At 37.1% G+C, this 27,340-nt stretch overlaps 1 protein-coding gene across 5 annotated transcripts in view; it reads right to left on the bottom strand.

Annotated features, from left to right (window-relative positions):
• nkain2 (sodium/potassium transporting ATPase interacting 2) overlaps positions 1-27,340 on the bottom strand; it is a 164,520-nt gene that overhangs the window by 43,509 nt on the left and 93,671 nt on the right. For all 5 annotated transcript variants that reach the window (XM_048207428.1, XM_048207430.1, XM_048207429.1 and 2 more), the window contains 2 exons: positions 23,061-23,198; positions 18,911-18,991 (listed from right to left, as the gene is read on the bottom strand). In XM_048207428.1, coding sequence (XP_048063385.1) covers positions 18,911-18,991; positions 23,061-23,198 — 219 coding nt within the window. The remainder of the gene's footprint in view (positions 1-18,910; positions 18,992-23,060; positions 23,199-27,340) is intronic.

Genomic DNA, 27,340 nt, shown 5'->3' with positions numbered 1-27,340 from the left:
GTTCTTCCAGTCATATTTGATCTACATTTAATTCCGGTTAATTCTGAAAATATAACATCTACATTATGTATTTTCAATATTCTTTGAAATAAACCATTTAGGAAAGGCCCTTCAGTCAAACGTTTTTTTTTTTTTTTTTTTCTCTGGCACTATACAAATTGCTCTGTGAAAAATTCTAACGATTCACAGAAAATGTGAGGCACAGCAGGTAGGCTACTGATATCTTTAATGTTCCATGACAAGAAAATGAAGACATTCCTCAGTGGACACTGCAGAAACCAATAAACCACTTGAGTCTCTTAATACCACATCCAGGGGCGCTTTGGTCAAACCTTCTGCACCGAATGAAAGAAAATGAGGAAAAATTATTATTAGACCCATATTTCTTCTACCTACTGAGATTAATAAATAAATAAATACTGTTGAGATTTTAAGTTTAATTACAGTTATTTTTGCTGCCTGGAAAGAAAAAAGCAATTCTTCCAAGCAATTGCGAATTAAGCTTGACCTTTTGAACAAGCCCTGGTGTTTCACAGTCAATGAACTAATTGCTCTGCATGTGTAATGGGGCACAGAGAAAAAGAACAGTGGAGGAGCAAGAAAGAGAGAGATAGAGAGAGAAAGAGACAGACTTACACAACCAAGCCTCTAAACAACAAACACACACATGCGCACACTTGTGCAGACATATAAATCACCTTCAATGAAGGCTGATTACCATTCATTTGTTTAGCACACACTTGATCAGCTAAGATCCCACAGGAAAGACAAATCACAAATGAGATGTTTTTAATTTCTCATTTGTTTCTCCTAGACAGCAATGAGATTAAATGGAGAAGTCTGCTTCTCAAATGTGTCTTGAGAAAAGAAAGCAGTAATCCCATTTGTCTCCTCAAGGGTACGTTTACATGACAACGATGTACTAAAAACGGAAAAGTTTTTCCTTTGTGTTTTTTAAGTGTTGTGCATACAGATGGCAACGCTGTCACAATGATCCCCGTTCACACCGATTTTGTTGAAAATGGTGTTGAACGCCCCCTATAGTTTCACAACATCTGGCTTAGATTTGGCAAGATAAATGTCAAAGATTTCATCAAACATAATTACACTTTGGCAGTGATGCCATACGGATGCAAAAACGGAAGTTCAAAGACAAAATTCTAAAGGATTTTAGAATGCACGCTTGTTTCTCTGGCGCATAAATTCAGCAATCTTACAGCATTTTAGTAGTTTAAGGAGAAACATCTGAGGCTCCTAAAGTCCTTCTGAAGCGAAGCGATGCGTTTGTGTAAAAAAAAAAATCCATATTTAACAATTTATGAAGTAAAATATCTAGCATTCGCCAGACCGTCTTCACTATTAAACTTAAGGAAAAAGCTTAACTGACACGATGCCAGTTTACACTTTCTATGTAAGTTGAATACGGAAGGTAGATATTTTACTTCATAACTTGTTAAATATGGATATTTTTTGTTTACACAAATGCATCGCGGCCTTTATTAACCCCCCGGAGCCGTGTTAAGTACGTTTATGATGGATGGATTTGGATGGAGGCATTTTCTTCAGATCATACTCGTTGGTATCGCTCACTGCCATTATAAAGCTTGGATGCGTCAGGATATTTATTAATATATCTCTGATTGTGTTCATCAGAAAGAAGAAAGTCATATACACCTATGATGGCTTGAGGGTGAGTAAAGCTTGGGGAAATTTTCATTTGAAAGTGAACTAATCCTTTAATAAAACAACTAATAAAACGACAAAAGCACCTAACAAAAGTACTAATTTCAATTAAATAAGACCTCATTCGAAATACTAATAAATACTATAAAGTATGTAAATACTACTATATGGTCCAACTAAGATGACCATCTGTAATCCCAGCAGGAAGAAATTATATAAACAATATACAACTATATAAAACCCCCACCACTCTACAACTGCTGAAACGATTTGAATGTATATTACATCTCAACGAATGCATTCATTTGACAAAAATTAAACTCTACAAAATACCACAATCTGACCAAATCAACAATCATTTCATACAGCCACTATGAATGGCACACATTTAATATAGTTTCAATTAGATGGCCTTAATGACACTCCTTGATCCGTCCACAGAAAGGTCAACAACTCCTCTAAAAGCCTCATTCTGAATACTTCTATAAGAATGAAACAATTTAAGTAGCCCATTGCAATTTCAGTCACACGTCTCTTAAAAAGTTCAAATAGGTGGGTGTATTTAATTTGCTATTAACATTACACTGCATTGGTTGAGTGACGGTCGTTCGTCGTGGGTTACGGCACAAGAGGATGTTGATCGGTGACTCTTCTGTGAAACAAAGGATACCTAGTAAATCAGATATGAGAGTTTTTCAAAGACTATGAAAGCCAGTAAGAGATTCATTTTCTTATTCCTACTTTCAGAAGTATAAAGCTTTAAAAAACTTGAAAAGACATTCTTGTGTGATCACCTAAAACCCCTGCATTTTCAACAAAGCGCTGTTGCTTTTGAGGCACTTGAGTGAAGGTTAAACTACATGCCTGCACTTCCTGCAAGATTAAACTTTGACAACGTAATACTAAAGTGATTTTTACTGCTTTTGCCCTCTACACCTCTATGGTCTGCAGCGGTGAATGCACATTTCATCATATTACAGCATGTGGAGTATCTCCTCTCTGTTCAAACGTTGCCTCCTCTGAGATTCTGATTTATGCAGCTTCCTGTTTTTACCACCCAGCTTCCTAGTCCTCATGAGAGGGGTGGGAGGTCTGGGGCTTTGATTGCATACTGAGCCTTTGGTGCCTGTTTTAGGCTCACGCTGCTGACACATCTCACTCTGAGTGGCTGAAACCATGTTGGGAAATGACAAGTGGTTGCCTGCACATACACTGGTCAAGTCCTGACAAATCACTCCATCCTTTCCTCAACTGATGAAACAAGGCTGGCAGACCTAACTGGTTAACTGTAAGATAACATACAAAAAAAGAATCAGTTTAACATTGTATTATATATAATATTACTATAAAATACTTAAAAAAAAAAAATTGTCTATGAATTACCATAATTTACTATTTAAATATAAAATACTCAAGAAGAAAATGCACGTACACTAACATTCAAAATTTGGAGTCAGTAAGTTTTTTTTTTTAATTTAGGAAATGAATACTTTTATTCAGCAATGGTGTTATTAATAATAACTTTAATAATAAAATTAAATGTTTCTTGAGCACAAAATAAACATTAGAATGATTTCTGAAGGATCATGTGACACTGATGACTGGAATAATGATAATGAAAATTCAGCTTTGCCATCACAGGAATAAATTACATTTTAAAATACATTAAAATAGTTATTTCTAAGTTATTTTCTAAGTTATTTCATTCTAAGTTATTTCTAAGTTATTTTAAATTGTGATATTTCACAATATTGCAGTTTACTGTATTTTTTATCAAATAAATGCAGCCTCTGTGAGCAGAAGAAACTTCTTCTTCAAAAAAAATTACAAAATTTTACCAAACCCTAAACTTTAAATGTTAGTGCAGTTTTACAGTAAATGTTCACTAAAGTAATTTTTGAAAAATATGAGCCTTAAATAAATAAACAATAATCAGATGTCATGAATCAGACCCCTATTTTTAGTAAATTATTGCAAAAAAATGTAAATATAATATATTTAAAGTATTTTTTAGCAAATACTTAAAATTGCAAAAATAAATAAGTACAAGTTTTGCTATTTTTTTGCAAGTAAAATTCTGATATATGCTGGTTAAGCTAGTAAAGAAGCTTGTTGGGTGCACCAGCACAAATATATTTACTTAAAAAGCAATACAATACAATACTGATTAAATACAATACTGATTATAGAAAATAAATTGCAATGTTGGCCTGAATGTTAAAATTCCCCATGCTTCAAACAACAACAAGTTTAACTATGAATATGATAATACGCATCAGTTTAATACTTATTTCAGTGCTCATTTCATAGTTCAGGTATTCCCAAACAACTGCCAATAGTGCATTGAGTATTATCACTTATGACTCAACCCTGCTGAAATACAACATCTGATTGTCTGTGTGGGTGAATAATGGGAGCGTATTCTCTGCTCTGAGGAAATCTGTGGGTTTTTCAGAGATTTTGTGCATTTGTTTGTTTTGTGCTGAGTGACATTGAGGATGACACACTTACTTCTCAAAGAGCGCAATGGGACCCAAACCGAGGCCCCCTGCTGAGACGTGATTGATGGCAGTAGCTTCCAAAACCACAGAAAAGAATCTTTAACGAACAGACTTTCCCTCAAGATCACTGCCAAACGACGAATGGACATAATGACGAACTAAACTCGGAGTACTGAAGCAAACAATTTGAAAAACAGTTTGGCTCTCAAAAGCACGTTGATTAGGATGAGCACAACACCGTGCGAACGGTGGCCCTGTGTGCGAGTGAGGCCGGATCTAAATGTACTCTCAACAAATGAACTGACAGTGTGGAAAATGGAGTTCTCCATCTCAGACACAGAGGTAAGACCCCCTGCACACATAGCGAGCGTCTGAATGGAGCATTAGTGTCACTCCGATCTTAATGGCCCATTGAAAGGAGAACTTTCATTGTCATTTTTAATAACACAGGAACCCCTTAGAGCTCCGTGTTCATCAGAAATAAGATTGGGCTGTCACCCTGTTCTCTCCCTTCACATTAACCTAGAACTGCTCCAAATCCCATGCAATCTAAATAAGAGCTTTGTGGCTTTTAGTCCATGTGTGTAAACTAAAAATTAAGTTTTATCAGATATGCACAATTAGTCTTTCTATTCTGGGAAAATGAACGAAAAATACTAATGACTCATCCTGTACTAAACCAGTCCTTCAATATTTGTTCCTATTTTACAAGGAAATATGTCCACAGCCAGTACTACTGGCCCAGACCTACCACTGGCCTACCATTGTGTCTCAAAAAGGCAGGTGCAAGTGGATGTAAGTGTATTGTTAGGGTGAAGTGCACCAAATGTGATGTGTACATGTGTCTCACCTCTGAAAAAAAATGGTTTTTGAAGTTTCATACAGAAAAAAGGTTAAGTTTCAAGGATTATGGGGGGTTCATGTTCATAACGTTCCTCTCATAAGATTGCGTAATGTTGAATTTTCATGAACTGCAATATTTTTGGTTTTATGTCAATGTTTTATGATACATGATGAACAGTATTAGATTTGTTTTTAACTGTCTACATTTGCAATTTAAATAATATTCACGAAAAACGTAATGAAATTCAAAGAATATAAAGCATTATTCAGCAAAAGAATAAATTCCATAAATAAAAGCACAAGATGTTGGAAAATAAGTATAAGGTGTTGTTTATATTTACTGCTAAAGCTTATAATAGCACCAATTTATTCAATACAAACAACATTTCTGAGGAAAAATATTAACTATATACACTTACACTTATTTTAAGTTATTTCCACTATTGCACGTTGTTGCCATATGGCAACATATCATAAAGTACCTCAAAATAATATATTTTTTTTTTTACAGCACTTCAAGTTAAGCCATTCTAAGAAAAGAAAAAGAGTCAAATATTTTTTTTTATAAATCTATCATAATGCGTGCGGTAGAGGGTTAAGTTATTTAGCACATCGTTAGACTGAATTAAATATAATCAAATTAGTAAAACTCAAGACTTGTGATGTAATGTTACAAAAGATTTCTATATCAAATAAATTCTGTTCTATTGAACTTTCTATTCATCAAAGAATTTCTTGGGTAGATCATGTGACACTGATGACTGGAGTAATGATGCTGAAAATTCAGCTTTACCATCACAGGAATATAAAACATTCAAAATATAAAACTAAAATAGAAAATGCTTATTTTAAAATGTAATAATATTTATTGCAGTTTTTACTGTATTTTTGATTAAATAAATGCAGCCTGGGTGAGACCAAGATATGAAAAATATAAGAAAAATATGTTTAAAAAAAAACATTCAACATTAGGGCTGTCAAATGATTAATCGTGATTAATTGCATCCAAAATAAATGTTTACACATAATATATGTGTGTACTGTGTATTTAATCCACTTTAAAATCCAGTAACAAATTAAAGCTGCAAGCAGCGATGAAAGGGCCCTCGCACCCAGGCTAACCGCCACCCGTTGGCATCAGGAAAACAGTGAACAGTGGGTGACATGGATGTAAGCGAGAAAATACAGGAGCAATATAGCCAAGTCATTTAAAAGTGCCACACTTCCTGACCGTAACCGAATATTGCCATGTTGATGTCTTCAGGCCAGGACTATTATCAAACATGTGAAGTTTGGAGCAGAACGGACATTGTATGCCTGAGATACTAGAACTTCCTGTTTCTTGGCTTTAATCGCATACATTTGCACTTAGCCAAGTGTTTCATGATTTAACATATTTCTAGTATGTTTGGTACATCATGGCATATTAAAATGTTTTTCTGAGAGTGAACTAAAGTGTAAAGCATACCATTTCCTGTTGCCAGCAGGTGGCGCTATGACTAACTGAATATTGGCATATAGATGTCTTTAGGCCAGGACTCTTATCACACATGTGAAGTATGGAGCAGATCGGACATTGTATGCTTGAGTTACAACAGCTTCATCATTCATGGCGAAACATCAGAATTTGTCAGGCTACCACGGACACGCCCTTCAGCGAAAACTCAAGATCTTTGCAATTAAATGTCGCTAAGGCCTTAAGATTAGACTGACCATATATGATGATGTTATTATTAAATGTCTTTGAGGAGTTAATCACAGTGTAAAATATGTCATTTCCTGTTGCTGGCAGGTGGCGCTATGACTGCAACTGAACATTGGCATACAGATATCTTCAGGTCAGGACTCTGATAAAACTTGTAAAGTTTGGGGCAGATCCAACATCGTATGCCTGAGTTACAACAACTTCCTGTTTCATGGCGAAACATCGAACTTTGTCAGGCCGCTACGGCCACACCCTTCAGCGAAAACTCTAGATCTTCACAATTTAACGTCATAAAGGCCTTTAGATTAGACTGACCAAATATGATGTTGATCTGATTAAAGCTCTAGGAGGAGTTCATTAAAGTACAACATCTGGAAATGGCAAAAACTGCACAAATTTTGCAAAGAAAATTCAAAATATCTCACTTCCTGTTGGTTTTTTGTAGGTATTGGGCTGTTAGATGTGTGTACCAAATTTCATACCTGTACGTGAAACGTAGTGTCAGGGGCACTTCGTTGAAATTTTTTAGGTGGCGCTATCGAGCCATTTTGCCACACTTAATTCTGAAACCCATATCAGACGTAAATTTTCACCACTTCTGACGCATCTGCAAAGTTTCATGAGTTTTCGAGAAGAGATGTTTCGAGATGTTTTGGCCCTCAAAAAAGTGATTCACCTTACATGGCGAAACATCAGACTTTGTCGGTCACCACGGACACGCCCTTCAACGAAAACTCAAGATCTCTGCAATTTAACATCTCAAAGGCCTTAAGATTAGACTGGCCATATATGATGTGCTTCTGGTTTAATCTCTATGAGGAGTTAATCACAGTGTAAAACATGTCATTTCCTGTTACCCACAGGTGGCGCTATGACTGTAACTGAATATTGCCATATAAATGTCTTCAGGCCAGGACTCTAATAAAACATGTGAAGTTTGGGGCAGATCAGACGTTGTATGCCCGAGTTACAACAACTTCCTGTTTCATGGCGAAACATCGAACTTTGCCAGGCCGCCACGGACACGCCCTTCAGCGAAAACTCTAGATCTTCGCAATTTAACGTCTCAAAGGCCTTTAGATTAGACTGACCAAATATGATGTTGATCTGATTAAAGCTCTAGGAGGAGTTCGTTAAAGTACAACATGTGGAAATGGCAAAAACTGCCAAAATTTTGTAGAGAAAATTCAAAATATCTCACTTCCTGTTGGGTTTACAAACTTTGTACCCAGGGGCTTTTTTGTAGTTATTGGGCTGTTACATCTGTCTACAGAATTTCATAACTGTACGTGAAACGTAGCATGAAGGGCGCTTAATTTAAATTTTGTAGGTGGCGCTATCGAGCCATTTTGCCACACCTAATTCTGAAACCCATACCAGATGTAAATTTTCACCACTTCTGACACGTGTGCAAAGTTTCATGAGTTTTTGAGAACGTTTAGGCCCTCAAAAATGCGATTCATTTTGGAGAAGAAGAATAATTGGCTGAGCAATTCCAATAAGGTCCTCACACCATCGGTGCTCGGGCCCTAAGTGAGTACTGTCAAACTCAAAGACCATGTCATTTTCCTATCTTATTAGGGAAAATATGAGCTGTGGTCACAGTGCTGCATTCTGAGAGGCAACAATTATCTCTATGAGCTTTACTGTCAGCCAAAGAGCCGCATTAGAGCAGGCAGCCCCACACAGGTGTAGCACTGACTCACCTGCGCCCCAAATACCTTCCCAAGCATCTCCTCCCTCCATGGCCAAGTGGCAGTGATGTGTCCTGATGGGGAATGATAGCCTTATTGAGCCAGTGGATGGGCTCGAAGTCATTTGTTTTGAAAAGCCAGGGCTGACAGGCCCAGCTTTTCCCCACCAGCTCCCAGTGAAATTGACTATAAATCACCTTATCACTTTCACCCCCTGACAGTTTTTCAGACTTCCAACATTTTACTGAATATGAGGACTCGGAGTGTGTTGACAGGGCTGGACATTTTAAGCTGCCTTCTTTGTAAGGGGGAAATAAACCCACGGCAACATAGTTCTATGGATTAAGTTGCTGTTATTTTGACAGTAATATCACCAGCTCTACAGCAACTGTAAAATACCAATGTAATATAAATTCATGCAACCAGGCAAACATGTTTGAAGTTTTAGGAATTTGCATTGGGAAGCTTTAGAGAATAACTGTGTTCAGAATGGACAGTCACACAAGTGGTTGGGTTTAATGCGAGTTCTATAAGACTTTTTAATGTTTTTGAAAGAAGTCCCTTCTGCATTTATCTGATCAAAAATACAGTAAAAAAAGCAATATTGTGACTGTTTGCTATTTCAATTTCCTGTGGTTACTGTGAATTTTCAGCATCATTACTCCAGTCTTCAGTGTAACACGATCCTTCAGAAATCATTCTTAAGCCGTGTTTCCACCGAAATTACTTTTTCCCCCCAGACCTGTTGGTATCTGCATTTCCATCGCGGTCTAAAGTACCGTAAAATTAGTCCGGTGACATAGGACTGTGCGTGACTTTCTAGTCCCCGCTGGATTTTGTCCTCCGCATGTAAGAGTAATAAAGCCTGAACCTTGTCGTCGGTCCATCTGTCGTATTTTTTTAAACTCCATTGTTGTTTTGAAGAGCAAAAAACGTACTGCACGCACCACAACAGACTTTTAAAAATGGTGGTTGAAATAAAATGCTGCATAAACTCAACCACTCAGCATGTTCGGCAGCCAAGTCCCACCCCCTAAAGTTCCTGAACTCTGAAAATGTACTACCTCATGAGCAGGGACTTTCTGAGGGGGAACTTCATTTAGACCCTGGTTCCTGCAGTCAAAACACACTAAGAACCACCCCAAAGTCCCTAGTTCCTGGGGAAAGTTCCTGTGGTGGAAACGCAACTTATTATGCTGATTTAAGAAACATTTCTTAATATCAATTTTGAAACAGTATTTTAGTGGAAAACGTGATACTTTTTTTCAGGATTCTTAAGAATTGCTTAAGAAGCAAAACTGTATAAAATAATCATATCACAATAATATTTTGTATTTTCAGAAGATATACCTTGAATTAAGTTTGAAATGGTCTTGCTTTAAGAACATGACTAATATTTGATCTTTTTTCCTAAAACATTGCAAAAATACCTAGCAGTCTTACTGCTTAGCAGATGCTTTCTTAAAATTGATACTTTTGCATGTATAGACAATGTTAAATAGTCAATATGAATGCAGATAGCTCATAATATACAACAGCGCTTACTAAACTAGATCCTAAGCAGCAAGGCAAGCATGCAATCTATCCTCAGGGATGGGGTAGTGGTGATGGGAGGGTCTTTCAGATTGCAAAGCGAGGTGCAATAGGCAACTCTCGTCTCTCTCGCCAGACTGTCTGTGTTTGCTTATAAACTAGTGGACTGGATAGAGGCTGCTGTGCTATTTACTTTGGCCACCTCCTCAAAATCTCAGCTGTCACTTTTGCTCAACACCACTATCCTCAAGTAATGGCTTCCAAATCCCATTCCAAACATGCACATGTGGACTTGGAGATAGGGGGGTGGGGTTGTGACAGACAATAACCTCTTGAATATTCACATTAAGACTTACAAAAATATGTGGATAAACAGGAAATGCTTGAACACATAAATTGGTCCCACTACCTCAAATGTCAGTCATTCTTTGTATTTTCCCCCATTGCTATTAATCTAACCAATAAAACCACACTTCTCTTATGTCCACCAGGGCTCCATTTATTTGTTCAAAAATACCATTAGAAAAAATTGCTTTTAATTATTTTTATTTTATATTAATGCCTGCCAAATTTACCAAAGTGATCATTTCTGAATTAAGCATTCAATAAGAAGTCAATAATAAATCATGAATCTGTTAGTCTTGACTAGCAACACTACTATTCAGGTCATGTCCACTCCGCAATTCTGCCAAACGGTTTTGAACAGAGTAATCAATGCAAGGGACTCGAGAATGAAGAAAGCGGTCACGTGGAGCAGAGAAGGAAAGGTCTCCATGAAAAAAACATTATTGACCTGTTTAGGGTTTCAAGTGCAGGTCAGTTTCATCTGTAAATAGGCTACTGTAGTTTTGTCTTCGTTAACGTAGCTAAGTATTAAACGGCTAGCAAATGTTAGCATTACTATCGTCAATCAAAATACTGAGTGTTCAAGGAAATTATTATTAATTGTGAAGTTACATTAGTAATTTAGCAGACAAATGTTCACATTGATTTTTTAGTATAGGTAAGGATGGAGTGAAGGTAGACAACAACACATAAAAGCCATAATGCAATATGTTCAGTATTAGGATTTTTAAAAAAAGTTATCGTCATGATGTAGTTATTGTTGTACTAAAGCCAGGATTCCACCGAAATTACCCAGAACAATTTGTCCCAGGAACTTTTTTCACCCAGACCTGTTGCTGTCAGCGTTTCCATTACGGTCTAAATTACCGTGAAGGTTCTGGTGACGTAGGACTGTGCGCAACTTTCCAGTTTCCGCTGGATTTCGTCCTCCGCATATGACCTTAATCGGTCCATCAGTCGTATTTTTTAAACTCCATTGTTGATTCGAAGAGCAAACAACTCTTACTGCACGTACCACAACAGACTTTTAAAAATGGTGGTTGAAATAAAATGCTGCATGGAGTCAACCAATTTAAACGCTACTTGAACTCAACCAATTAGCATGTTCAATGAAAGTTCCTGAACTTTGATAAAGTACTACCTCACGAGCAGGGACTTTCTGAGGGGGAAATTTTTACCCGGAACTTAATTTAGACCCTGGTTCCTGCTGTTGAAACACACCGAGTACCACTTCAAAGTCCCTACTTTGACATTTACACAATTTAGAAATTTTGTCTTACTATATTTGTATGAAATATAGTTTTGTTAAATCTTGGGTATTTAAGTCATTCTAAGATTTTTTTTTTATTTTTTTTTTTGGTAAATTAGAGTCAGTGCAAACAAATTACAATGAGGTGTTTATTTTGTAACAAGGTTCATAACAGCAGACCTGCTGGTGAAGAAGTGACAGTTACAAGAAAAAATAGCAAAAAATGAGAGAACCTTTAACCTTGCGGGGTGGGATGGGGTTCTCGTCCGTTGAAATCACTTTCGGGGGGGGGGGTGCGGTATGGGTGGTCAGAGTACCGGCAACATGTAAGAAATGCCGGTATGCAAGAAAAAGTGAGGTACACAAGAAAAAATGAGGGTACACTACAGATTAAAATATACTTCGAGCACTGTTCACAAGGCTTTTCATAAGGCCTTCTGGGACTGCCGTCTACATAAACATGCAATGCTGCCTTGCAATTTGAAGGCAGCACAATTAATTTAGCTATCTTTTGGAACAGTTTCCGCATTGAAAGTGCTCTTAAAATGCTGTTGCCGTTGGCAGCTCACTAGGTTTTGCCATAGATCTTACATGTCTATTCCTGCACCTTTACTTCCTACTGATATAAGTAACAGAGTAAGTCTTGACTTATATTGAGTTCTGTGTGACCTAAAAAAAAAAAAAAAAAGAGAGAGTCTGGGAATTGTCTCTTGTATTTATCTTCATTTGTTTCTGTGTGATCTAAATCTAATTGCCTCTGCTGGTCTCAATGGATTCTCTGCTGCTTAAACACATTACACCCACATTAATAAATCATGAGCCGCACTGTCACAAGGAAATAAATTATGCTAAATAATATCCTATAACTTTTCAAACTAATTAAAGTCGCGTTGATGACTTAGGCAGCAGATTCTGAGAGGCGGATTCGCGAACTCCATTTGTTTGCATCAAGTTCTCTCTATTCTGAAGAAGACTGTGAAGACATCAAGGACACCGAAGTGACTTTCTTCTCCAGCTGACAACGACTGACAAGATCCCTTGTGGGATGTGAAGCTGTGTGAATTCTCCAGTTAAAAAACGAAGAGGGCGTCGAACGGCAATGAAGATTCACGGAGAGCCTCTCGAGAGGGTTGTGGAGGCTCTCAATTTTTCCCACAAAGCTGTAGCTGTGACAGGCTGCCAGCCCCTCTGACGATGAGCTTCAGAAAGACACATCAGGACTGCCAATCCAGTGGACCAACAGCACTGATGCTGCAGCACATCAACTGGGCTTCACTTTATAGGTGGCATTTTGCGGCTGTAAATACGAGCACTGAAAAGGATGAAATCACTATAAATAATCTTAAACGGATAGTCCACCCCAAAATGAAAATGTTGTTATTATTTACTCACCCTCAAAAGAAGACCACAAAGGATGATATTTTGAAGAATTTGTATTTGTCCATAAAACGAAAATCACGATGATCCAATGTTGTTTGTGTTGTTTGATCCAGTTTTTTTATTGTTAACTTAGAAATCGGTTTTGCTAAATTAAATAAATCTGAAATAAAGTAAAATGCAAATATAAATGAAAAACTTGAGAAAAATGAAAAATAAATAAGCTGAAGTACAAAAAAACCAACAATAAAATTAACTAAAGTTAAAATGAAAACTGAAAATATAAAAATAAAAGATAATTCAAAATATTAATAAATACTTTAATCAATTAAATAATTCTAAAATTATACTAAATATACTAAATCCTAAAAGATTTGGAACAACATAAGGGTCTCATGATGACAGAATTTTCATTTTTTGGGTAAACTAACCCTTTAAAGGTGCCATTGAACGTTTTTTTACAAGATGTAATATAAGTCTAAGGTGTCCCCTGAATGTGTCTGTGAAGTTTCAGCTCAAAATACCACATAGATTTTTTTTAATAAATTTTTTTAACTGCCTATTTTGGGGCATAATTAGAAATGCGCCGATTCAGGCTGCGGCCCTTTTAATCGTGCTCTCCACCCCCTCCCGAGTTCTCGACTCTATCATTGCATAAACAAAGTTCACACAGCTAATATCACCCTCAAAATGGATCTTTACAAAGTGTTCGTCATGCAGCATGTCTAATCACGTAAGTATAGTATTTATTTGGATGTTTACATTTGATTCTGAATGAGTTTGATAGTGATCCGTGGCTAACGGCTAATGCTACACTGTTGGAGAGATTTATAAAGAATGAAGATGTGTTTATGAATTATACAGACTGCAAGTGTTTAAAAAATGAAAATAACGACAGTCTTGTCTCCGTGAATACACTAAGAAACGATGGTAACTTTAACCACATTTAAAGGATTAGTCCACTTTTAAATACACTTTTCCTGATAAATTTACTCACCCCCATGTCATCCAAGATGTTCATGTCTTTCTTTCGTCAGTCGAAAAGAAATTAAGGTTTTTGAGGAAAACATTCCAGGATTATTCTCCTTACAGTGGATTTCAATGGCTACCAACAGATTGAAGATCAAAATTACATTTTCAGTGCAGCTTCAAGGGCTTTAAACGATACCAGATGAGTAAAAAGGGTCTTATCTAGCGAATCGATCGGTCATTTTCGAAAAAATACAACCGTTTATGCTTTATAAACAAAATATCGCCTTCAACGTACTTTCCGCTTCCGCATTCTTCATAACGCTTACGCTGAATGTCCTACGCCTTCCCCATTCAAGTTATGGGAAAAAACTAAACTGGCGCTGCGTTCGTTCCGTAAGTAGAATAGGGAAGGCGTAGAACATTCAGCGTAAGCGTTATGAAGAATGCGGAAGCGGAAAGTACGTTCAATGCGATATTTTGTTTATAAAGCATAAACGGTTGTATTTTTTTCTAAAATGACCGATCGATTCGCTAGATAAGACCCTTATTACTCATCTGGTATCGTTTAAAGCCCTTGAAGCTGCACTGAAACTGTAATTTTGACCTTCAATCTGTTGGTAGCCATTGAAATCCACTGTAAGGAGAAAAATCCTGGAATGTTTTCCTCAAAAACCTTCATTTCTTTTCGACTGACGAAAGAAAGACATGAACATCTTGGATGACATGGGGGTGAGTAAATTTATCAGGAAAAGTGTATTTAAAAGTGGACTAATCCTTTAACAGTACATTAGCAACATGCTAACAAAACATTTAGAAAGACAAGTTTACAAATATCACTAAAAATATCATGATATCATGGATCATGTCAGTTATTATTGCTCCATCTGCCATTTTTCGCTATTGTCCTTGCTTGCTTACCTAGTCTGATGATTCAGCTGTGCACAGATCCAGATGTTAATACTGGCTGCCCTTGTGTAATGCCTCGATCATGAGCTGGCATATGCAAATATTGGGGGCGTACACCCCAACTGTTACGTAACAGTTATGTTACGTAACAGCTTCGCCTGTTCTTTGGAGGTCTTTTAAATGAGATTTATATAAGAAGGAGGAAACAATGGAGTTTGAGACTCACTGTATGTCATTTCCATGTACTGAACTCTTGTTATTCAACTATGCCGAGGTAAATTCAATTTAATTCGATGGCACCTTTAAATAAAGCAAGTTAAAGGGATAGTTAACCCAAATATGAAAATTTTATCATCATTTACTCACCCTCAAATTGTTCTTTTCTTCTGCTGAATACAAAATAAGATATTTTGAAGAATATGGGTAACAGTTGATTGGCACCATTGACATCCATAGTATTTTTTTCTCCATACTATGGAAGTCAGTGGGACCCATCTACTGCTTGGTTTGCTATATTCTTCCAAATATCTTCTTTTGTGTTCAGCAGAAGCTTTCTTTCAGGAGCAATTCATTCAGGTTTGAAACAACTTGATGGTGAGGAAATGATGAGAAAATTTTCATTTTTGGGTGAACTATCCCTTTAAATATTAATGAAACAAAACGGTAAGGGAAATTTCAGCATTCGCTTAGCAACATCTCTATTGGAATCTATTGCGATTAGAGTCTCACGTGAGGAGCAATATATGTGAGTTCCTGCGGCACATTTCAAATCATTCAATTTCCGTAGAGGTTCGGTCTGTTTTCTATTCTATTCTCAGAACACACTGGCCTTGTGATATGGTCACTGGATTTAATGAACAATCTCTCTCTCTCATTAACCATTTCAGCCGTATCCGACTCTTGGTGATTCTATGGCCATCTCTCGCCATACGCTGTCCATGAATTTTCTTAGCAATGTTTTTCTGGGGTAGGTTGTCAGGTCTTTCCCCAACCCTCCCCATTACATGGCTTGGGACTCGCACACATTCACGCCTATGGACAATTTGGTGTTAATGAACAATATTCCATGAATTATTCCACTAGACTATATTTCTTTTGATAAATTCTCACTCACATCTCTATACTGGCCTATTTTTTTTTTCTTTTCCTCACTTCTAATCCTTATTAACATCTCTAACTGTGGGATTTTTTTAAACTAAGACTCAAATGGAATGCGAGGTGCTGCTAAAGAATATCCAGATACCATGCAGATGCAAGAAATATGCTAATGCAAGGTGATGGTCTCATGCCAACCTCATCAAAAAGAACAAAAGTGAAAGTGAGTTGTACAACAAGGAATCCAACCTAAAATAATCCTCTTTGCTACCCTGATCTTGTAAGCCATGGCTTCACTAATATAAAAACCTTGATGTGTGACACATCAGAACATGATGGCATGAGAGGCTATAACAGAGAAATGATAGCTGAATCCGGCGATCCGTCTGACATCTTTGACACTGTTGCTTGCAAAGCAGATCTAAAGTGAAATGTTCATTCTGTCATCTGAGATGCTTGATAAGATTGCACGTTAATGACATATCAACCAAAAGACCAGATTGACTGCCAGCCATTTCTAGGTGATTTAAAGATTAAAGGATCAATCTCCATTACAGATCTGTGCCCGAGGAAAGGAGTGCAGGCATTTGCGTTTTTATCATCAGCAATACACTACATCATTTCTTTCCACCTTATCCCTCAATACACTTGCCTTGGAATGCTTCAAAAATCTTACGACCAGTGATGTAATACAAATACGCAAAAGCATGGTATAGCACACATATCCTCTGCAAGTAATCGTTGATAATCTTTGACCTGCAATTATGGACCATTGTTACATGATTAGTGGCCTGAAGTAAAAGCTTGCACTGCCACCGAACTGAAGCAGTATTAAAAAGAAATCAAAGTTTGCCATTTATTTGGGTACAGTATTTGAAATTTGAATTACATATTTGCTCGCTATTTCTAAAACACATGAGCAGACGATGGATTATTTAATAAATTATTCGCTGAAATGAAGGTGACAAAGATGGGAAAATAGAGGGGAGAGAAAAAAAAGATCTTCGCCAATTTACAACTATATGCAAGAAACTAGATGTTTACAGTTTTGGAAGAAAAAGTGAGTGGTGTTTGTCTGTGCAAAACTCACTGCTAAGACTGTAGATGGGCACCAAGACATTGCAGATGCTAAGGCATTCTGAGTGGCTATTGCATTACTATGCAGTTGCTAATGTGTTGTGAGTAGTTGTCAATGTATAGATATGTGGTTGCTGGGGTGTTGTGAGTGGTTGCTAAGTTACAACACTATCTTACACTCAAAAACAGCTAAATAGAGTGCAACAGGATGGAAAAGAATGAATTTCTTAAAGTTGGCACACCATCTTAAAAACACAACAGTCATAACAGCCAAGACAGCAAAAGACATCTATCTGAATGTGTATAAGAGGGTTTTACAATGGAAAACGCACAGCATTCTGTCAGCAAGTGATGAACCACCTCTTAAAGGAATAATTCAACCAAACATGAGAATTATCCCATAATTTACTTACCCTCAAGCCATTCTAGGTGTATATGACTTTTTTCTTTTAGGCAAACACAATCAAGTTATATTAAATAATATCCTGGCTCTTCCCAGCTTTGAAATGACATTGAATAGTTTTTGAAGCTCTAAAAAGTGCATCCATCCATCATAAAAGTAATCCATAAGACTCCAGAGGGTTAATAAATGCCTTCTGAAGTGAAGTGATGGGTTTTTGTAAAAAAGAAAAAAAAAAATTCCATATTTAAAACTTAATAAACTATAACTGGCTTTGGTCAACGGCCGTAAGTGCAACACGAGAAAGACGAGTTCTGGTGGAAGGGTGACCTCTGACCTCTTATATCGAAATCCAAGGACATTTTCCTTAAAAATTTCGCTTTAGATTTCTAATTCTTGACCGCTATTTGAAGCCAGTGATTCTACTTCATAAAGTTTTAAATATGGATATTTCTTTTACGAAAACCCATTGCTTTGCCTCAGAAGGCATTTATTAAACCACTGGAGTCATATTATTTTTATGATGGATGGATGCATTTTTTGTAAATTATGGGATAATTGTTATTTTAACTCTTTCCCCACCATTTTTTTTCAGGCAATCCATGTTTTCACTGTTATATAGGGGGAGTTATGCATCTTCTGAAAGAGTACAGAATCTCAAAATCCAAAATCAAGCGAAGCAGCAGCAGAAACAACCGACAGAAGATTGCGTATGCACATTAATGCCATCAACATCAAACATTCAACAGCATATAAATCAAAATTGCCTAATGTTACCGAATTAAATGTCAAACCCACAAAGAGATATAGGACTGTGCAATCTACTCGATCTATGATTTGATCATTGTTCTGAATCCGACCCAGACGTAGTCTTTGCAAAAAAAATGCGTTTTTCTCAGCTTTTTGTTCAATGTTGCTTACCCACATTCAAGTGTTGTTATAAAAGAATGCATAAAGATAGAATAGTTTTTTTTCCTGTTCTTTCTTTTGATATATTGTATGTTTAGATATTCATACAACAAAATATTTTGGGGGCCATGAAAGTTTTGTGAAATGATCAAAAATTCTGGCTGATTGGCGACTTTAAAAAAAACAAAACAAAAAAACAACGCTGGTGGAGTTAAAATATCAAAACTAAAAAAAAATTATATAAGACCAATAGGAAAAAAAGAAAGAAAGAATATAAAAAAAATCTAGATGAACTAGTTAATCTCACTATTCATTTAGTCACCTGTTGAATGGCTAGGCAAACTGACCCCAAAACTCTCAGTCCAAGACCTGTATCCAGCTCTAAAAAGGATTTTATACCCAGCTGTGACTCTGAAAAACTGATAAAAGAACCAATACATGTCTTTCCTGACCTACTACTAATGTAGGTTGATGATCTGCAACATATCTTTAAAGAGCCCCTTTTAAAATTAATCAATAACACTAAATAAAATGCTTACGGAGCTTAAACATAAACAGAAAAGACTGATACCCAAGCTGAGGGATTACACATTGCAAAAGAAGTACCAAATCAGATGTTACCTTTGAAAGGTCACCCACTTCCAAATAGAAACAGATGATGAAGACATTCCAGGCGACCCACAGCACCAACCAGACGGCATACTGTGAAAGAGACAGGAAGAGGATGTTTGAAAGACCCATTTCAACCTCAGACCCCCAATAACAACCTAACCATATAAACATTTGCTTATGCATGATTAATTGGCCTGCAAAAGTGTAAGTGGGATATTTTCTCTGTAATTAATTCTCCGATGTGTGTTCCTTAAAACATTCTGCCTCCACAAATCTGGAATCTGCCAAAGAAGCGTTACAGGCAGGCGATGCATTTCACAGTGGAAGCAAGAACCCTGTGTGGGAGTTTGTGAGGGTGGCGCGTTCCCCCGGTTCATGAGCTAACGCTTATCGAAATAGCGGGATGTGATTATGAAACAATGTAAGATTCCCCAGCAAAATTGCAGCCGGCACAGGGGGGTGTCTCTGAAAATGAAGTAAATTTCGGTTAAATAAACACAGGTCTCATCCCGTTTCACATCATTAGGGAATGCAGCAAACCGCCATCATGTTAAACGAATTTGTTCAAAAGACGAGGGTAGAGCGGGGCGTTGAATTTGCTCATGAGCATTAGCAGCCTGTAGCATGTTTTTACTGATTAAAATGTGAGAGGTATACCACGTGAGAACTCAGAGGTCTGTTAGGCAAGCAGTGATCTTTAGATAAAATAACACTTATCTGATCCAATTCAAAGTGAGACAGGTGAGTGCAAATGAAATACTGAGTGAAGGGAAATGCAAAATCAATCTGAATTACCTGATGGGACTTGAGCGGAAAAACACGGCCTTTAGCGCTTGAAAATGAGCAGTTAGCGACATGCATTTTGAGTAGCTCCCCAAAAGTGGCTCTAATAGATAGATCAATATGGACTTAGCTTTGATAAAAACGAGCATGTGCAAAGACACTACAACCTCCCTTTGCAAATGTACTACTGTAGCTCTCTTCTGGGATTGTGCACCATTCAGAACTGAGAATGCCTGCTAAATTTTAAATGCAATGCCTGAATTGAAACTGAGCTATATCAAGCAGAATTTGAATGTAAGAAAGCAGAATTAAAATTCAAAGAAATTTATATCACTCATTTTTAATTAGAAAAGCAAAGTTAGTCAGACTTTGTATGCTGTTCTGAACCCATACCAAAACATGACTTCAATACTGAGGTTCCTACTGAACCATCATATTTGTGTACCGTTACACCTCTATTATATACGCAAAAAATCGTGAGCGCCTTAGGCTAGGGGCAAAGATCAAAATATTATGCTTGTCTTCCAACTACAATGTCGTTGATGTATCTTCTGCCTTCCATGCTCTGCTGTATATAGAGCCTCCTCCGCATGTTAGAGCAGGAGGGGGTCTAGACAGACCGAATGACTTCAATTAAGTCTCATAATCCTGCATGATATCTCTAACACGCATTCAGAGTTGATCCGGAGGGAGAAGGTTATGAACGTGTTCCTGACGAGGGCTGTTTAAGCCTAACCTTTCCCCACAAACAGAGCGCAGCAGACCGTTAACTCTCAGAGATGGGAGGAATTTTGCCATCTTGAAATCTGACGTGTTGTCAGGACATTAGATAGAGAAGATGTGGGCATGTAGTGGAACCTCATTTGGCCCTTTGCCAGCCACTGGAACGTGCCAAGTTGAATTAGAATAAAAATTTATCTGGCCTGACAGCATCCCCAAAACGGATATAAGCAAGAGTAATGTTCGAATGTGAGCAATTTATCTCTGTAGGAGGCTCTCTCTCCATCTCTCTGGCTGACCACTGCTCCTAGACTAAAAAAGTGAACATTGTTTATTCCAAAGGGCGACACATACTACTAAAAAGCCAATCTGTTTCATCTCAACTGGGTGATATGGTCTGAGTCACATTTGAGCCAATGACCCGGTCCGTTAGTACGTTGATATCTCTCTGTTACGCTGACCAGGGTGTTAAATGTCCGTTGTACCCGACTGTAGAGAAAAGCTGTCAGAACATGTGGTCTGATCTCATCCGTGCTGAATGTTGTGAACAACAACTGTTTCTTCCATAATACCATATTGACGAACAATAATAATAAACTATACAAGGGCGGATGAGAACCCAGGACCTCTGGCACGCTTAACAAAAATCCTACCACCAGTCCATTAGGACACACTAATCTTTCAAGGGATAGTTCACCCAAAAATGAAAATTTGATGTTTATCTGCTTACCCCCAGGGCATCCAGAGCAAGTACCTTACACACCACACGCACCGGATGCCGCGCGCGCGCTCAAGGCAGTTGGACATAGTGGTGTATTAGAGGTGAAAAATTATATAAATACTGTTTGGTTTCTCGCACAAACCGATCGTTTCGTGTCTTAGGACATCAGTGTGTCGTCACGAGCGGCAGGGTTTAATTTGGATTTGTCTATGCATGTTTTTTTTACTCTCATAGATTTTGTTACCATTGCCATGCATCGACTGACAGACTGCAAAAATCATCATTTGTGTTCTACTGAAGAAACAAAGTCACCTACATCTTGGATGCCCTGGGAGAAAACAGATAAACATCAAATTTTCATTTTTGGGTGAACTATCCCTTTAATACGAATCTATGTATTTATTTACTAATGTAAATACTCTCAAGACGGTAACACTTTACAATAAGGTTCATTAGTTAAACATTAGTTAATGTATTAACTAACATGAACTAACTATGAGCAATACATTTGTTACTTTATTTACTAATCTTTGTTAACGTTAGTTAATTGAAATACAGTTGTTCATTGTTTGTTCATGTTAGTTCACAGTGCATTAACTAATGTTAACAAGATTTTAATAATATATTAGTAAATGTTGAAATTAACATTAACAAAGATTAATAAATGCTGTAGAAGTGCAGTTCATTATTAGTTCATGTTAACTGATGTTGTTAACTAATGTTAAAGGGATAGTTCACCCAAAAATGAAAATTTGATGTTTTTCTCCTTACTGCCAGTGCATCAAAGATGTAGGTGACTTTGTTTCTTCAGTAGAACACAAATGATGATTTTTACATCCAACCGCTGCCGTCTGTCGTAGTGGTGTATTAGAGGTAAAATATCATATAAATACTGTTCGGTTTCTCGCACAAACCGATCGTTTCGTGTCTTAGGACATCAATGTGTCGTCACGAGCCGCAGGGTTTAATTTGGACTTGTCTATGCAAGGTTTATTTACTCTTATAGTAGAAGTTCCCATTCACTAGCATTGTTTGACTGACAGACGGCAGCGGTTGGAGTTAAAAATCATCATTTGTGTTCTACTGAAGAAACAAAGTCACCTACATCTTGGATGCGCTGGGGTTAAGCAGATAAACATCAAATTTTCATTTTTGGGTGAACTATCCCTTTAACTAATGAACCTTATTGTAAAGTGTTACCCTCAAGACTAACAATATATTGTATTATAATAGGTGTTAAGTATGAAAATATCACATTAAACATGAGTTCTGTGTCAATAAATGAAACTCAATGTACTACTGAAATTGATTTCTGGACATCATAAAGTTATTTTGTGCATTTATTATTGCACATATTCTAATATTTTAGCAGAGATGCGACAATGTGACAAATGTTTGTCTTTTTTTAATTTACAAACCAAATTAAGGAGAAAATGCACCATTGTAACAATTTAGTCCATTTTGGACACATATAGATCATGATTAAAACTGTCTAAGGATGTTTTCATACCTCAGAGCATTAGACTCAGAACTTTTTCTCCCTTAGTTTGTTAGGGAATACAGACAAGTCTGTGCATACTCAATTTGAAACTGCTGCACAACAACAATCACGTCCAATCAGAACATATTTGATGTTTAAGAGCATATGTGGAGCAAAATTTTGGACCAATGAGATTCCACTGTGGGTGAAGCTAGACTGAAACCAAACAACTGTAAAAATGTCTTGCTGCTCATCATGGTTGCAATATGTTAGTACAAAAACTTATCATGGAACAGATTTGCTGCTCATTGTTGTGTTGCATTGTGCCTGGCTAGGACTCAAAGTGTGACAGTTTTATGACACCAGTGGTATTAATACAACAAAATGACAGCATAACCTGCAGGGGTGAAAGAGAATATGTCACAAACTGAATATTAAAATATGCGGAAACTCACCCCGGTCACATATCGCGGTCTGAACTGTACTGTTCCAAAGAGCCCTAGAATCACTGTGATGATGTGGACGAAGTTTGTGAGGATCGGAGCCCACTGGTATCCGAGGAAATCAAATATCTGTCGCTCCAAGATGCTGATCTAGAAACGAAACAGAGGAGAAAGAAACTGATTTACTAAGCAAAAACGAAGACAATATATTGACATATGAGCAATTATTTGCATAAAGGCAGCTTCAGGGGTCGCTTTATGACGGCACTCATGATGTCAGCTGGAAAGCAGGGTGAAATGACGGACCGCAGGGCCACACGTGAAAGCACACAATCTACAGGCAGCCAGAGGAATACCCCTGTCACACAGGCGATTAATTAGGACCGAGACGTGCCGCTCTCCGGAGTCAAACCCCCACCCTTCCACTAAAACGAGAGTTGACTTGGAAATTAAAGCTGGCAAGTCCAGCCTCGCAGCTCTGGGTGCTCCAATCTCAGCCACTGATTGGACATGACACTGATGTCAATACCACAAGCTATGGCACTTCCAAAAGCAGTCCAGGACAGGCCACGGTTTTATCCCCAAAGGACCTACAAGCAGCCAGCCTCATAAAGCTAATGCTAATAGCACACATGTCTCCATCTGCATTCACCGACAGGCACGAGAAGCTGCATTTAACAACCTCAGATGCTCAAGGACCTTTCTGGAAAGGAAACCAAACAAAAATCACGCCGTTGAATCATCTGCTTTGCCGCATGATGTAACAGAGGATAGTAAAGAGCAAAGCGAAGTTTGAAAATGCAACATGAATGTCATTGTGACCTCAATACATTTACTTAACAAACATCTACTCGAGTGAACATCAATAGAGGCTTCAGAGTGTTCAATAGCAGCATGAATATCAAATGACATAGAGTTGCATAGAGATGCTATATGAGTGTTTCCTACTCAATGATGTTTTTACAGCGAGGAGACCCTGTTCAACCCTGCAGTCCATCCAGCTTATCAAATTAATCAAATATATATTTTTTTTGTGGACAAAAAAAAAAAACATTGAAGATTTAATTCATTATTAGAATCAAAGATTAAAATCAGTTATTAAATAAAAAAAAAATTTAAAAAAATGAATAATAATAATAATAATAAACATTATAAAAATCTTCATAAACCAGTGGTTCTCAATTAATCTAACTTCTCAATCTAACTTATTGGTATATTTATTTTAATAATTAACTAATAATTATTTTAATCATACAATAAAATGCTAAAACAACAACAACAACAAAAAATGTTCCTCCCATTAACTTGGTTTTATTAAAAAATAATTAATACAGAATTAAAAAACAAGCAATACTGTCTTAATTACAGCAAAAATACTAGAGAAAACGTCTTACATAAAACGTTGAGAACCACTGTCTTAAACTACATGTTGTCATATGAGCAGTAATAATACTAACTTAAAGGTGCCCTAGATTATGTTTTTAAAAGATGTAATATAAGTCTAAGGTGTCCCCTGAATGTGTCTGTGAAGTTTCAGCTCAAAATACCCCATATATTTTTTTTTATTAATTTTTTTAACTGCCTATTTTGGGGCATCATTATAAACACGCCGATTTTATGCTGCGGCCCCTTTAAATCCCGTGCTCTCCGCCCACAGAGCTCGCGCTTGCCTTAAACAGTGCCTTAACAAAGTTTACACAGCTAATATAACCCTCAAAATGGATCTTTACAAAGTGTTCGTCATGCATGCGTCGGATTATGTGAGTATTGTATACTGTTATATTGTATACTTCTGATTTTGAATGAGTTTGATAGTGCTCCGTGGCTAACGGCTAATGCTACTCTGTTGGAGAGATTTATAAAGAATGAAGTTGTGTTTATGAATTATACAGACTGCAAGTGTTTAAAAATGAAAATAGCGACGGCTCTCTTGTCTCCGTGAATACAGTAATAACCGATGGTAACTTTAACCACATTTAACAGTACATTAGCAACATGCTAATGAAACATTTAGAAAGACAGTTTACAAATATCACTAAAAATATCATGTTATCATGGATCAAGTCAGTTATTATTGCTCCATCTGCCATTTTTCACTATTGTTCTTGCTTGCTTACCTAGTCTGATGATTTGGTTGTGCACATCCAGACGTTAATACTGGCTGCCCTTGTCTAATGCCTTTTATAATGTTGGAAACGTGGGCTGGCATATGCAAATATTGGGGGCGTACACCCCGACTGTTACGTAACAGTCGGTGTTATGTTGAGATTCGCCTGTTCTGCGGAGGTCTTTTAAACAAATGAGATTTATATAAGGAGGAGGAAACAATGGAGTTTGAGACTCACTGTATGTCATTTCCATGTACTGAACTCTTGTTATTTAACTATGCCAAGATAAATTCAATTTTTCATTCGAGGGCACCTTTAAGTTTCACAAACCTTTCACAAAACAGTTCTTGCTTTGACAGATAAGAATAAAAACATAGTCCAGCGTTTCAGTAAACGAATCAGAAGTTAATTGAGTAACTGCTCTGACAGATTTAGTGATTCATTCAGTGAAGGATTGAAGGACTGATTCAAACTGTTTTTGTTTTTATCTCATCTCATTCAAATGAGACTGCAAGCTCACAACTTGATTAAAATATCGTTTGCAATGGTGCTGTAGATTGCATGACAGTGAAGGAAACACTGCTATTCGTAATTGAGCAGTAGTTCATGCTATACATCTATCAACAGTAGACAAAGCTCAGGAGTCTATTAATCTGTGCATCTTGTCCAGTTCTTCCCAGTGAGGAACAGTTTGTGACCCCCACTCCGCCCCCTGATCTCCCAGAGGGACGTGTCTTCTGTTGTCTGGGCGTTTCCTTTGAGCTTCTGCCTGCATACATCTGGTGAGCGTGTTTGTCCCAAACACTTAAGTCTTCGATCATAATGAAAGGTATTATACTGACAACACCAAGCAACATCAGCACACTTCACACAAGTCTCTTTGTTAAGAATAGTCACAGCTTTGGGATGCAGTTGAGATTAGTTTTGTGCCAGAATAAAAATATTTCCCTTTCCAAATGCCTTACACTTTGTTTGTTTTTTTTACCACAATTATAATTTGCCTTCCCATTCAGCCTTCAGTGGCATGGCGTGTTTTTATGAATCATGGCATGTGATTTCCCACTGCACTAGCTCTTGTTTATTTTCACTGTCCTCCATATTTCCTCTACGAAACAGATGGAAGAAAAGACGAATGCATTACCATCTGTTTTCTTAAAGGAAAAGTTCATAAAAGAAAATTCTGTCATTATTTACTCACCGTCATGTTGTTCCAAACATACAAAGTTTTTGTGAAGAATTATTCGGGTTGCTATTCATACTATTTATGTACTATATTTAAAGTCTTCTGAAATCACACCAGGGCTGTCACGATATCAGATTTTTCACAACACGGTTACCGTGGCCAAACAAATTCATGAGAACCATATTTTGCAATATCTATAGAAATCCTGAAAAAATAAAAAATGCTATCACTCAAATGGAAATTAAAAAGAAATTATATTATTTTATAGTATTAGCCTATATAGAGTGATAAAGGCTATGTCGATTGGCATTGCATTATAAATAGCCTATACATTATCCTTATGAAAATACCCAAGATGGCTTGAAGAACAAAGATAAACCATAATACTGCAGCAATCATTGGATGTCTTATTATATTAGGGATTTCCTGGAACTTTTACTCATGAGTCTCACTAGTCTCACGTAGCCAGACCTTCAGACTGACGGCAGAGGGTCTGGACTCTATCGCAGCATTCATTGGTCAAGGACTGCCCAAGAGGACGTTTGACTGACATGTAATGCAACCAATCACAGTTAATTTTTTTCTGTGTAATGTTAAGGGGTGTGAAAATGTAAAGTCGATGTCCCTACAATAACAGACCAGCATGCATCTAATAAATTATTAATTCAAGAATGTTGTGCAAGTTTACTGCAACAGTCGAGCCGCGAACTTCAATCCAGCGTTTAGTTGATCCCAGTAAGCGTTCATTGTCACAGCTGTAAACACGACGGCGTTCTTCCACGAGGGGGTTTGGGATCATGGCATTTGTTTCCAGGCAGACCGTTAAAGTCTCATTTTGATACCTTGCTTTTTGATCCATGAAAGCATTAGTCTCTATTCAAGCATGGAAAAGAACGACTGGTACAGTTCTTCAAACGTACTGCTTTTGTGTTCCTGGAAAGAACTAAAGTACAATTTTGAAAAAAGCATCATAATAAATACCTAATGACATACAATACGAT

The sequence above is a fragment of the Megalobrama amblycephala genome, linkage group LG11, assembly GCF_018812025.1.
Source record: "Megalobrama amblycephala isolate DHTTF-2021 linkage group LG11, ASM1881202v1, whole genome shotgun sequence".
Classification (NCBI taxonomy): Eukaryota; Metazoa; Chordata; class Actinopteri; order Cypriniformes; family Xenocyprididae; genus Megalobrama; species Megalobrama amblycephala.
Note: the sequence above shows the minus strand (reverse complement) of the source record. Positions and strands in the feature narration are given on the sequence as shown.